We start from the raw sequence: 12,219 nt of genomic DNA on the forward strand, positions 1-12,219 counted from the left end.
GCCTCCCCTCTCCCTCCCCTTTGTGTGTACACAATTTATTAGAGCCCTGCAGATCCAGATATCCACTTTATATCTGCAGCTATCCACATCCGTGGACCATTTCTGCGGATCGCAGATGGATACGGATCCAAATTTTATACCTAAAACCCTGCAAATCTGCGGATCATTTTTGCAGATCGGATGCGGACACAAATTTTGCATCCGTGTGGGGTTCCAACAATTATATCAGTACAAAGGTGCTTTATATCAAGATAGATATACTGTATGGAAAGCAGAATACTCTATAATGCTATAACCATCTTTATACTGATACAGCTTCATCCACACTACACATTGTATTGATATAACTATTTCTCTTAGGGGTGTGACTTATTTTTTACTGAAATAATTAAACTGCTCAAAAACTATGTGTAGACCAGGCTAGTACTATGGGCAGAGCAGCATGAATTCTCTCCCTCAGCTGTCTCTTACAAATGTTTCAGAAGGTGCAGTGAAAAGGGTCTGTTGGTTATTCTCATTAAGGGTGTTTTCTGCTTTCCATTGCCTCTATAGTTCCCACTGAATTCAATAAGAGTTTAAACAGAGATCAGTGAGAGAATGGGTCTGGCATTTCAGCTTGGATAAGTATCCAAAAATTAGGATTCTTAACCAAACTACACTGAACTCCTGGATCTGCTTCACTAGGCTGCTATATTTACAAGAGAATGCTTTCTAATGTGACTTTTAGAACTTCCCTCTTCAGATAAGCTAGAAATATGATGAGAACAGGCTTTCTGGTGATACTTCAGCACTTCCGTTTCCACACCAAACCAGCAGAAGCACAAGGGGATGAAAGTGAAAACATGAACCAAACCTTTCAAACGACACCCACCTTTAATTGTGATGTGGTTCTGTTTTGCCCATCTTTGCGGTAGATGCTACTGAAATTGTATCAATGGATTTCTAATCCTTAATTGTGCATGATCTGTTCCTTCAGTCCCCTTCAGCACTGTTAGAAAGGGACATCTGCATTCTGTCAGCACAACTGATTAATCTGCCAACAGTAACACTAACCTTGTTTATTATGTGGCAAGCACTGCATTAAGGAAAGGTGTTAAGCACCTACTGTAGTTCCTAGAAAACCACTATTTTCTTTCTGTGGGAGTGTGGATTGGGGCATCTCTTCGAACAGATCACAAAAAGGATTAATTAGTGGCAAATCTGATCTGCCTTACTCACTCTCACAGGATAATTCTGAATAGGATACAGCCCTAAAACATTTCACTACCATTAACCTGCTGTTGAACATCAAACTACAGCCCATTGGAAGCTGTTCAGGGAGATGCAAGTTTTCAATTCAGAGACGATTTAGCTGGAAGTTTGCATTACTAGTGTTGTCAACTCTCATGAATTTGTCACGAGTCTCATGATAATTATTGTTTTCCTTAAAGCCTCAGCTTCAGGAGTCAAGTGGATGCGTGATGATTTCAGCCTTCATTCTTAAAGGAAAAAGTAAACTTCTAGTCCTCATGACTGGAGAAAGCTTCAAAATGTGACCCCCGTGCACCCTAAAGACTCAAAAAGCAGAAGGCAAATAAAAAGAACACCAAATCTATTACTTTTACATAATCTCATGATTTTAAAGCCAATCTCATGATTTTTTTTATTAGCCTGACTCATGATTTTTGAACATTTGGGATCAGTAATACTGTATTATTAGCATCTTGTCATTTATATGAGATTTCATAGTGCCCTGAACTCAAAAGTCAGAAACTCAATTTAGAATAGGTAGGGATTTGATCTCTTGAGACTGGAAGAATTAGTTATTCCTTCTTAGATACTGGCAACATCTATTAAGTATCTGATGTAAGCCAAGTAAGCAGGGCTACATTCACCTATAACCCCACGAGGCCTGGGCCTGGGCCACTGTAATTCTGGGGCACCATTCTGGTGAGGTAGCAAGACTGATGGTCAAGTGGAGGAGAAGCAGCAGGGAGATTGTGAGACGCATATGACCAGTATTCTGTTTGCAATGTGTTCATAAGCATAGCAGCTGAGAGGGCCAGGCATAACATTTTGAAGGATCTATGGGAGTTCACTGGCTTGACACAGCTTCGCTAATAAAACTTGGATACTCTGTATTAGGAAACCAAACTTAACCACTACATTTGAATCCAAACTTTTTATTGCGCAATGAGGCCCACTCCAGGGTAGAACTTTCAGTGAAATTGACTGAAAGATGTTGATTATATAATACAGAAGACAATACTCCATAGGTTACTGTCATGTGACACAAAAAGTAGGATAATCAGGTTTTTAATGGTGTGCTGCATTTCTCTGCTAAAATGTATTGATTGTTGGTGACTTGTGCTTTGAACCAAATATAACTAGGTACAGTCCTGGAAATCAGTCAGTCTAAAACACTGAGGAGGAAAAGTGTCTCTGAGGAGATTAAAATATATCTATTATGATACATATTTTAACAGTTCCTTGGGTATCTGTGACTTTTTTGTGAATGTATGAAAAGCTTAATTTGAGTCTTATGGTATAATAAGGATCTGGTGACTAATCTGACAATTTCATGCTTCCTAATGAAAAGTTTGAACATGATCAATCTTACCAAATAGTTTGGATCACAAAGAAAGTGCATGATAGTGTAACAAGTCTTTTCTCTTAGAAACTGAATTCAAAATATTCTAGATGGTAGGTCACATTTCATTTTGTTTACAAACTACAGGAAAACGTTTAAAAATGAATATTAAAAGAATGTTGTAATTGCTCTGTTAATTAATGCAAAGTATTGCCTTACACGCACCTACAAGGAGTACACCAACTAATCATACCAGGCATTACTCAGCATGTAGTTGTTCAACTTCATTTGGTATCAGTTTGGGATATTAGATACATTCTAAACTACCAATATAAATCCTATTCCAAGTTTCTGAGAATCTAATTCTAAAGCTACTAGATGTGCTGGAAAACTCTTTGGGGCTCTATCTGGCAATCCTCACTCGGAAAACATCCCACTGAATGCAGGCTCATGAGAAATGTATAAGAGGTCAGGCATCAGACTTGACTTAAGTACGGTGATATTGCCTGATTAAGGAAGAGTGATCAGACCCTAGATACAGAAGTAAAGCCAGGAACTGCGTTAAAAAAACTGCTTGCCAGAGGTTTATAAGAGAAATTTATTCTAATAAGGCTCAAGAATTTATGAGCGTAGGGAAATCGGTGAAAACTGGCATACTTGATAGCAAGGCATTTCACACTTTACCTACTGAAAGCTATAGTTTTCTTTTGTGTTGTGAAGGCTAGTCAAGTACAAATAATTTACAATAACTGCTGATAGTCCAAACCAGTTTGGACACATTTAAGGACCTCCCAGCTCTAGAGTATAATTTTGTCTGTCTCCCAGAAGCTGCAGTATCTGTATGTAATTTTCGCGGTCACAGAATAAATTAGCTTAGAATAATATACAGTGGCCTTACTCCTGCACTCAGTGAAATCAATGAGAGCCGGATCAGGACCAGTATATTTGAACTGAAAGTTTCCTCTTCAATAAATCGTTGACCTGTTTCAAACTGTAACTATGGCAGACATTGAATGCTGTCTTCTCCTGCAAGATAAGCAAACTCAGTGACCACAGGTAAGCAAAATAAAAATGAACACTCAAACTTTTTAAATCTCAAAGTTTTTTTTTTCATTTTGCTTTGCTTTTTAATGAATTGTTGAAGGATATTTTTGAGAGCTACAGTTGCTCAGGCAGGGTTACATTCTATCTCTATGTGCAGAAATCCCATTGGAGTAACTCAGCAAGATATGCCAAAAACACAGATGTTTCTAGCTATTCATTTAAGATTCTAAATTAATATTAGAATCTTAAATGAATAGCTGGGTCCTTCTTACTCTTTGTTGTTGTTATTTTATTGGGAGCTGGTAAAAATAAAAATAAAAAATCAGTTTCTAACACCAGTGATGCAGTTTATGAACTTGCACATTGTGACAAACTAGCAACCAATGGTATGACCCCGCACTCCTTGCATGTGCACTATTCCCATTCAAGCTAATGGAAATTGTCTTTGTCTGGAACTTTAGGTTCTAGCCCCAAAGGGCCATATCTCCAATTCTTACACAGGAAAGCCCCTGGCGTTTGCCTGACAAAGGAACTCAAGGATTTGGCTTATAAGAGGTGGATATGTATATACATACACATCCTTGTAACGTTCAGCTTTGAATGAGGTGAGTCTGGTGAGTATTCAGACTTCCCTCCTGTAAAAAGCATGTTGCTTCCTACAAGTGCTCTCACTTTGACATCATGAACAACTTAATCTTTACAAGCCTGGAAAGGCTCTAGTGTGCAGTGTTTTCATTGACAATGTCTAACCTATTCAGAGTAACACAGGAACCCAGACAGCACTCCTACAGCATCCCCCCTTCCCATTGTAATAGGGAGATTTTCTTCCACATAACACTTTCAGGAAGGATCTTTCGTGTGCTTGGATGTTCCTGTGTGCAGTGAGCCCCTAATATTGCCTTATTGATTATAGATTTTGGAATGGGAATATAATTCTGTTCACCAATATATCACAGTACTCTGAATCTAAAAATCACATGTAGCCATAAGAAGAAAAACAGAGTGGTTAGTTCTGTCTTGGCATTTGAGAGAACTTGTTGCAGGCCACTCCCTTGACTATAGGAACATCAGCCTTAATCACATATGTCTACAAGTGCTATAACCGGCCCTAGCTCTTTGTTTGTTTACTTTGTAGATCTCAGCACACTTTATATATAGAAAGTTTCACTCTTTCCCCTGTACAGTCAGGTCCTTTAAGAAGACCCTTACAAACATCAAAAAGGAGAACAGAAACCCTGAATGATTTTTTTTTTTAATTTATTTTAAAAAAGTCTCTGAACATTCTATTCAATTGGTGCCGTTGCCAACACCAGGAATCCAAGCGGATACTGCACCTCTGTCTAACTGAGCAGCCAAACCAAAAGCTACTTTGATAACTGTATCACTTCTTTTTTTGTTGCTTTTCGAATCACATTTTGTGTGTGTCTGTCTGCCTGTGACATCTCCTGAATGGATGTGTAAGTCAGCAGTTATATTCTTAGGGTGACCAGACAGCAAGTGTGAAAAATCAGGACGGGGGGTGGGGGGTAATAGACACCTATATAAGACAAAACCCCAAATATCGGGACTGTCCCTATAAAATCAGGACATCTGGTCACCCTATATATATATATATATATATATATATATATATATATATATACACACACTCCCTGATCAAACTCTTTACTAACTTTGAGTCAGCAAAACTCACTTGAATGCTCGTGGGGTTCTCTTCTGCAGCAGTGAGAAAAGCAGTGTTGCCATTGTTTTGCGCCTACAATAGCAACTTTCACAGGCGCTGCTGTATTTGCAAATCAAGCCTTTGAGAACACCTGTGGTTCTCCGGGATGGAGAGAAGGGAGTGAAACCCAGAAGGCATTCCTCTTCTCTGCATTGAGTTGCACTCCTCAGCACCTCTGCTGCTGCAGGAAAAACACCTGTAGAATCAGAACCCTCCTATGTCCAAATGTGCAGCCAAACTTCACCCCGGCAAAGTATTGAGCTGGCTTGAAACTACCTAAAGCAGGTTCACTCACCCTTAGTCTCCTCTGCCCAACTCGCTGAGACAGAGACTTCTACTTCCTCACCAAGCAAGCCCAATGCCTATATCAAACATGGTGGTGGATGATGGAAAAGCATTCAGATACCAGAGAGATAATTGTAGTCATGTGCGACTAGATAGAAGGTAGTAGCCAAGCCCACTCTGTGGTTCTGTTTCCCACTCCTCAGGCCTGATCTGTACTAGGAAACGGTGCCATGTCTGAACACTATTAGCTGACACACTGCTGACCATGGTTTAGCAATCGGCATAGATCCGGACAAGCCATGTTCAATATCTAGTTGTGATTATGCCCTGCAGTTTAACCAAGCTCTGAGGCAGCCCTTCCCTGGTTATCTTCCATGCTGAGAACAGCTCTTAAAGAAAAGCCCTGGCTAAGTGACTGCCCTCCTCTCAGAAGCTGACACTCGTGAGCATTAATGACAACCCATCCTTTCCTCCTCAATAAAAACAAACCTCCTCAAGGGCCAGAAGGAGCTGTCCTGCTAAGAATGTGTTAAGGGAAAAGGGAAGGCTGACTGTGAGGGAGGAAGGTGGAGGAGCAGAGGCAACAAAATAGTGTTTACAGTCTCCAAACCAATGAGCAGAGCCGCTCTGAGTTTCTGAAGAATCTATTAGCACTGGGGGTGCGCCTAACATTCAGAGGCCTCTCAGCAATAACCCTGATTTCACTTTGCTGCTGGTGGGAAGAGCGAAAGCTTCCGAGTGGCAGGTTGCAGGGTGCTCTATGGGAGAGTACACTAGCTCTGTCTGCCATCCGTGTATATTTCCAGAGAGTTCAACAGCAAGGTTGACTTCTTAAAATTATATACCCCAAAAGCTAAATCAGAGGGTCATGTGGGAGTTTTCAGTCCAGTAGAAAGAATCCTCTAAAAAGCCAGGCAAATACCAGCTGCCATCTCACACTTTTTTCCAGAAAATCATGCTAGCTGTGTCTACATTGCCCTGGCTGAAGTTACAATAAACAGCTAACAGAAAGCTCACAGAACACACAGGAAGATGCAGAATCCTGTCTCCCGTGCCTGAGCTAGTAGCAGACTACTAAGGAAAAGGGGAAGAATCTGACTGGAAGTGACTCAGAATCATGGGGGGAATGCAATGAGTTTGACCATTGTAGACTTTACCTCTTTCTGTTACTCTACAGTGAAATAGGGGGACTATACCTCTCTCTCCCTGAAAATAAAATACAATCTGTTCACTGAATGTCAAGTAAACAGAAGCTCTCCAAATGGTGCATACAGGTAGAATGGCATGGATAGTGATGTTGATACACCTGCAATAGATCTCAGGGGTCACCTACCTGTCTCCTTACAAAGGGGCAGTGCATGGCACCACAGTATCTTGGAGTGTCTGAGCTATCTTGGATTGAATCAAAGTATATTTGGGGGTTATTTTTTTCAGTTGCTGAACAGCTGGCACACATCTGTAGGGGTAGCAGGAGTATGGTTTACCTGATCTCCCCACCCCTCCAAATATTTGGTGGTATTAAAGCAGGCTAAGTTTTTAAGTACCAGCCCTTACTGCTATCAGTTTAAGTTTTAAGGAAGAGACAGTGAAGGTGCAATGACCTACCGTACAACTCAGTTTCAGCTATCTACGTTGAGTGGGATTTTCCTGCACCATGTATTTTCTCATAGGAAAGAAAGACTTTATGCTACGAATGTGAAACCGTTAGTCTTTATCACCAAGCAACCACATCACCGAGACATAAATAGCTGTGTCTCACAGTACATGCTTTCTATCCAGCTAGCCTTCTACCCAGAGCATTGAACGTTCAGGCAAACAGTCTTCCATCTGGTAGATGGGGTCTGTTCTATGTGTGATTTGTAGGCACCTGCAGATGGTGTTACTCCATTGCACAGTGTGTGTGTGTGGGGGGGGGAGGGGAGGCATCACCACCAGCAGCACCTTAAATTTCACAGGGATGAAAGAGGCCTCATTGGGTTTAAGGTCTTGCTATAGATGTGCTAGATTACTTGAATTGAATATAATTAAGGTGGGGCTTTTTGGCTTGTTTTTGGATGTGCAGAAGGGGTTTTCATTTTTTGACAAGTCTTCTGCCCATTGGAGACAAAACAAAACCAAAAAAACCTCAGACTGCATACTCGCTAGTGGAAATCACATCCAAAACAAAAGCTGTGTCTCCCTCAGAAACTTTTCACTGGCCAAGCTACAACTTTTCCAGATGCTCTTTTACTGTTCAAAGGTATTTTCCCCATACACTCCACTCAGATCTTTTGCAAAACAAGCAGTCTGACACACAAGCAGCTCTAAAAGACTAAAGTGGCTGCCAAAAGTAGTAGCATCAGTTCAAAACTTTTACTCAGAGGGGTGTGTGTGTAATTCTTATCCGATCGATTTCAGTGGAATAAACGGCAAGGGAGCTCTGAACCATGTTCTGCAGACTACTAGGAAGGGAAGAGAGTTTCTAGGGTGGATGAGGGAGTGCTCCCTGCCCTAGTGCCCTATAGCTATTAACCAGTGACACTGACTACAGATCATTACGGAGAGGCTAGAGAGACCCCGCGCAGCTAGGATTTCAGCCAGTCTGCAATACAAAAAAAAAAGGCTGGAAACTCTGGGAAGTGAATACAGCACTACGGTCTGCAAAAGCTCCAGCCCTGGGGATGGGAAAGACCCAGTAAAATTGTGCTCTTACCCCCTCCATTTTTGTAGCAGAGGTAGGGAAATCTCCAGACATTGGCCAGGTCCACAGCGAATCCAATGACCGAGAGAAGGAAGTCGATCTTCTTGCCCCAGGTCTCCCTCTCCGGCTGCCCCTCGGCGGTGTAGTGGAGGCTGGAGGCGGCCGGCAAGAGGCTGCTGCTGGTGTATTGGACCCCATTCTGCTCCTTCACCAGAAGCAGCTCCACATCCTTCCTCGGCGGCGGCTGGCCGGAGCAGTCCTGCGCGGGAGCCACCGCCGACACTCTGCGCTCGGGCTGGATCGGTTTGTTCATCCTCGCCTGGAACCCCCAGAAAGAGAGCTCAGGAGGGGGAGCGGCGGAGGGGGGTGGGGGAGAAGGAGATAACGGAAGTGCACTTCCCACTGGAGGCGACTCGGTGCGCACCGGCCCGGCGGTGCAGGAGAAGCCGTAATAAGGCTGCACATGAGCCGGGATCCCGCGCGGCTGCACGGGACGGAGTCACAAACTCCGAGCCAGCTTCCCCCCCCCGGGAGCACCGGCTGCCCGAGCCCCGCTGCGGCCGCACCCCCTGCCTAGGTGAGGCGCGGGACAAGTGCCCAGTGCCCGGGCCACCCACCGCCCAGGGGTCCCTGGCAGGGGCGCTACAGGGACTGGGGAACCGCTGCCGGCTCCCTGCCCCGCTCCCCACGTCCCGCTGGCTAAATAGGGAACAGCCCCAGCCACTCCCCTTGCACCTGAAAATGTCAAACCTCCGTGCGCCCGCGCCACAAACCCACCCCCCCGCTCCCGGCTCCTGGTCCTACCGCCGGGGCAGAGCCCGGCCCCGCACAGGGGCAGGCAGCGCTGCGTCTCCTCCCCGCCGGCACAGCCCCGGCCGCCCCCACGCCTCGCCCGCTGCCAGCGCGCCCAGCTGGGGCCGCTACCCGGCCAACTTTCGGCTGCCTGGGCTCGCCACAGAGGCAGTTTCCCCTGGTCTGGCAGCGCTGAGTAGTTGAGCAGGGCAATGGGGGGGGGGGGGGGCAGAGCTGGGGGGTGGTAGCGCGGTGGCACCGCGGTGCATTGGCAGTGGACCCCCCCCCCTCCCCGAAGCAGAGGGTAGTTTGACTTGTTCCCTCTTTCGCCAGCAGAATGTGCGGGCCCAGGGACTGTCTGGATCTGGTGGGGTTATCCAGGTGCCAGATCGGGTCACGGGTGCTGGAGCTAGGGGTGTTACAGCACCCCCGGGCTTGAAGTGGTTTCCATGACACGGGGTTTCCAGTTTGTCTAGAGGGAGGGCTGAGAGCCATTGAACCAAAGTGTCCCAGCGCCCCTGGATCAGGGCATTTGCTGCCCTGCTGCAACAGTAAGCCCTGTAAGACCAGTATAAGTAGGGGACAGAATTAGAGGGACAGGGGCCCAAAATTATCTGAATCCAGGGGGATACCGGGTTCTCCAGAGCTGATCTGTTGCATCAGGATCTGGGGGTGTGTATGATCCCTTCCCCACCCCCATAGCAGCGACTAGACTTGTTCTCCCTTTAGGCAGTGGAATTTGGGAGTAGCGGCCAAATACTGGCAGGGTCCAACTTTTTTGCCTTTTCCCCAGTGATACCACTAAGCAGCCACTGCCCCTGCCCCTGCCTAACTTCAGGTCAGGTCACAGGCCTCCCCCAGTACCATTCTAGCCTTGGTGAGGGGGGGCCTCCTCCTGCATTGAGAACTGATTTATAATACGCAGTGCCATCCGCACTGTGGCAATGCCAGCATGACCTGACGAGGAGTTTCAGGCGCCTCCTTGAGTTTAGAGGGTGAGAAAGGAGCCCAGTTAGGAGAGGGGTAATGTTTGGGAATGGAAATCCCTCATCCCAGACCATGCAACTGGCAGCCTTCATGATCCTCAGCTGTGCCTTGGCTCCTACCCCCGATCTAGGCATAGCATCTCAACGCTTGCCGAAACTCTCCAGAGTCAGAGCACACTGAGGACACCTGGCACCCAGATATTCGTATTTCCTGCCTTCAGCCTGGCTGAATAAATCACACACACAACTCCTTCCCCCCTCCTGGCACAACCCCCCAGACATATTGCTCATGCTTCCAATATACACACTGCCCCATGCAGTACCTTACTGCACCGGCGCCCTCTGGGAAGACTCCATCATCTGCACACACACACACACACTACACAACTAGCCTTATAGAGCCTACATATGCTCACACTGCCCTCTACGCACACACACTAGCTATACAGACAGGGCACACTCACTCCATGCCAGTCCAGCCTAGCCCCACACACCTCTCCATAGCCCGCACCCTGTGAATGCTCCATCCCGGGTGCACATACCACACACAAATTCCTGGGAACCACCACCCTGCCTTTCACACACACACACACACACACCACAGCTAGAACCTATCCACACATGCTGCTGTAGAAACAATCGCCTCCTCTAGACACACATTCTCCAAAAACACTCAGAGCATGTGCACAACCCCTTCCCCCCTCAATTAGGAGCATCTGCACCTCGGGATTAAAAACAAACCCTGTTTCTAATCTAGCCATAAAGAAACTGCACTCCCAACCCCACCTTGCAGCACCCTGAAGCAAATATGCGGGCAAACTCACCAGATGGCCCTGAGAAGGGCTCTGTCCCATGTCCTGGCAGCCGGGGGGCAGGGGGCAGTAATGAAGGAGGGATCTCTCTCTCTGGGGTCTACCACACTAGTCCTTCTTTCCTTTGGGACTGGAAATGCCTCCTGGAGCAGAAGCTGCGGGCGATCCACCAAGGAGCTTTTTAACCCCCTCTCTCCACGTGATTGAATTACTGTCCCTCTGGCTGGTCCCTTCCGGACAAACAAGATAAAATCTTGCTCGGAGCAGATGGGAACACCTTTTTTTCCCCACAAAGGGGAATTGGAAGGGAGGAGGGGGATTGATCTTGGTTCTTATGAGATTGGGGAGGGGGGGAGAATCCAGGAAGCCCCCACTTATTTTCAATATATGTGATAATTGTTCTTAGGTGGAAAGTGTGGGCAATCTGGTTAATGTAATATCTGCTGCACCCTCAAGGTAAGAAAGTCTCAATTGGATTTTTAAAAAGTTGCTTAATCTTGAATCTGTCTGCATCCTGTTATGCCTAATGGGGTCTGACAGCTGTTTGAGTTACAGGCAGGAGAAGGGAATATTAAGTGTGGTAAGAAACCTCAGTGGGGCAGAGCAAGATGGCAGGCAGTTAGTTGCATGTTACTCTGAGCTAGGGCATATCTTGGGGTGGGTTTTGTTTGCGTCAGGTGGTTGAATGCCTTTGGTTGCTTTTGAGTTGGCCTTAATTGTTCAATTGCCCTGAGATCTCTAATGTTTAAAAGTAGGCTGGGGCACTGGAGAAAACCCTCTTGCGTTGGCATAAAAGTAGTCTAGATTTAGCATTATGCTTCCAAATTTCCACTGAGGCAGCTGGGCTATCTGCTTGTGTGAAGCCCCACAATGTGGATTGTCAACAGGGTCTGAATCCATGGCCTAGCAGCAGAGCACAGACGTCTCCGACTGGAGTTAAAGACAGGGCTTTGGAGCTGTGCTCCGACTCCGCTCCAGCTCCAGGCAAAAACCTGCAGCTCCACTGCTTTGGAGCTGCTCCGCGCTCCAGCTCCAGGCTCCGCTCCAAACCCCTGGTTAAAGAACTAACTCCATTAGCTGGAAGCAGTAGTAGGCTGTTATCCCTCATGTGGCCCAGCTGCTCGAAAAGAACGTGACAAACACTGTGTAAATGTAATGTACTTGCCACCTAACAATTTAGGAAAATAAACTGGATACCTCCCAAATGATCATGACTTTGCCAGTAGTCAATGGATAATATCAAAAGGCTGACTGCAGCTAAAATTGTAATGGAGATGAAGCTTGTCTCTTGCACTCTAGAACCAAAACTTTTACAGATAAAAAGTAAT

General features: G+C 45.8%; 1 protein-coding gene across 1 annotated transcript in view; it reads right to left on the reverse strand.

Moving 5' to 3' along the window:
- SLC6A2 (solute carrier family 6 member 2) overlaps nucleotides 1-8,614 on the reverse strand; it is a 109,622-nt gene extending 101,008 nt beyond the window's left edge. Inside the window, exon 1 of the mRNA XM_026652720.1 lies at nucleotides 8,314-8,614. Coding sequence (XP_026508505.1) covers nucleotides 8,314-8,614 — 301 coding nt within the window. The remainder of the gene's footprint in view (nucleotides 1-8,313) is intronic.
- Nucleotides 8,615-12,219: the final 3,605 nt, after the last annotated feature.

Source organism: Terrapene carolina, unplaced genomic scaffold (assembly GCF_002925995.2).
Source record: "Terrapene carolina triunguis isolate 2854851 unplaced genomic scaffold, T_m_triunguis-2.0 Scaffold130, whole genome shotgun sequence".
NCBI classification, from domain to species: Eukaryota; Metazoa; Chordata; order Testudines; family Emydidae; genus Terrapene; species Terrapene triunguis.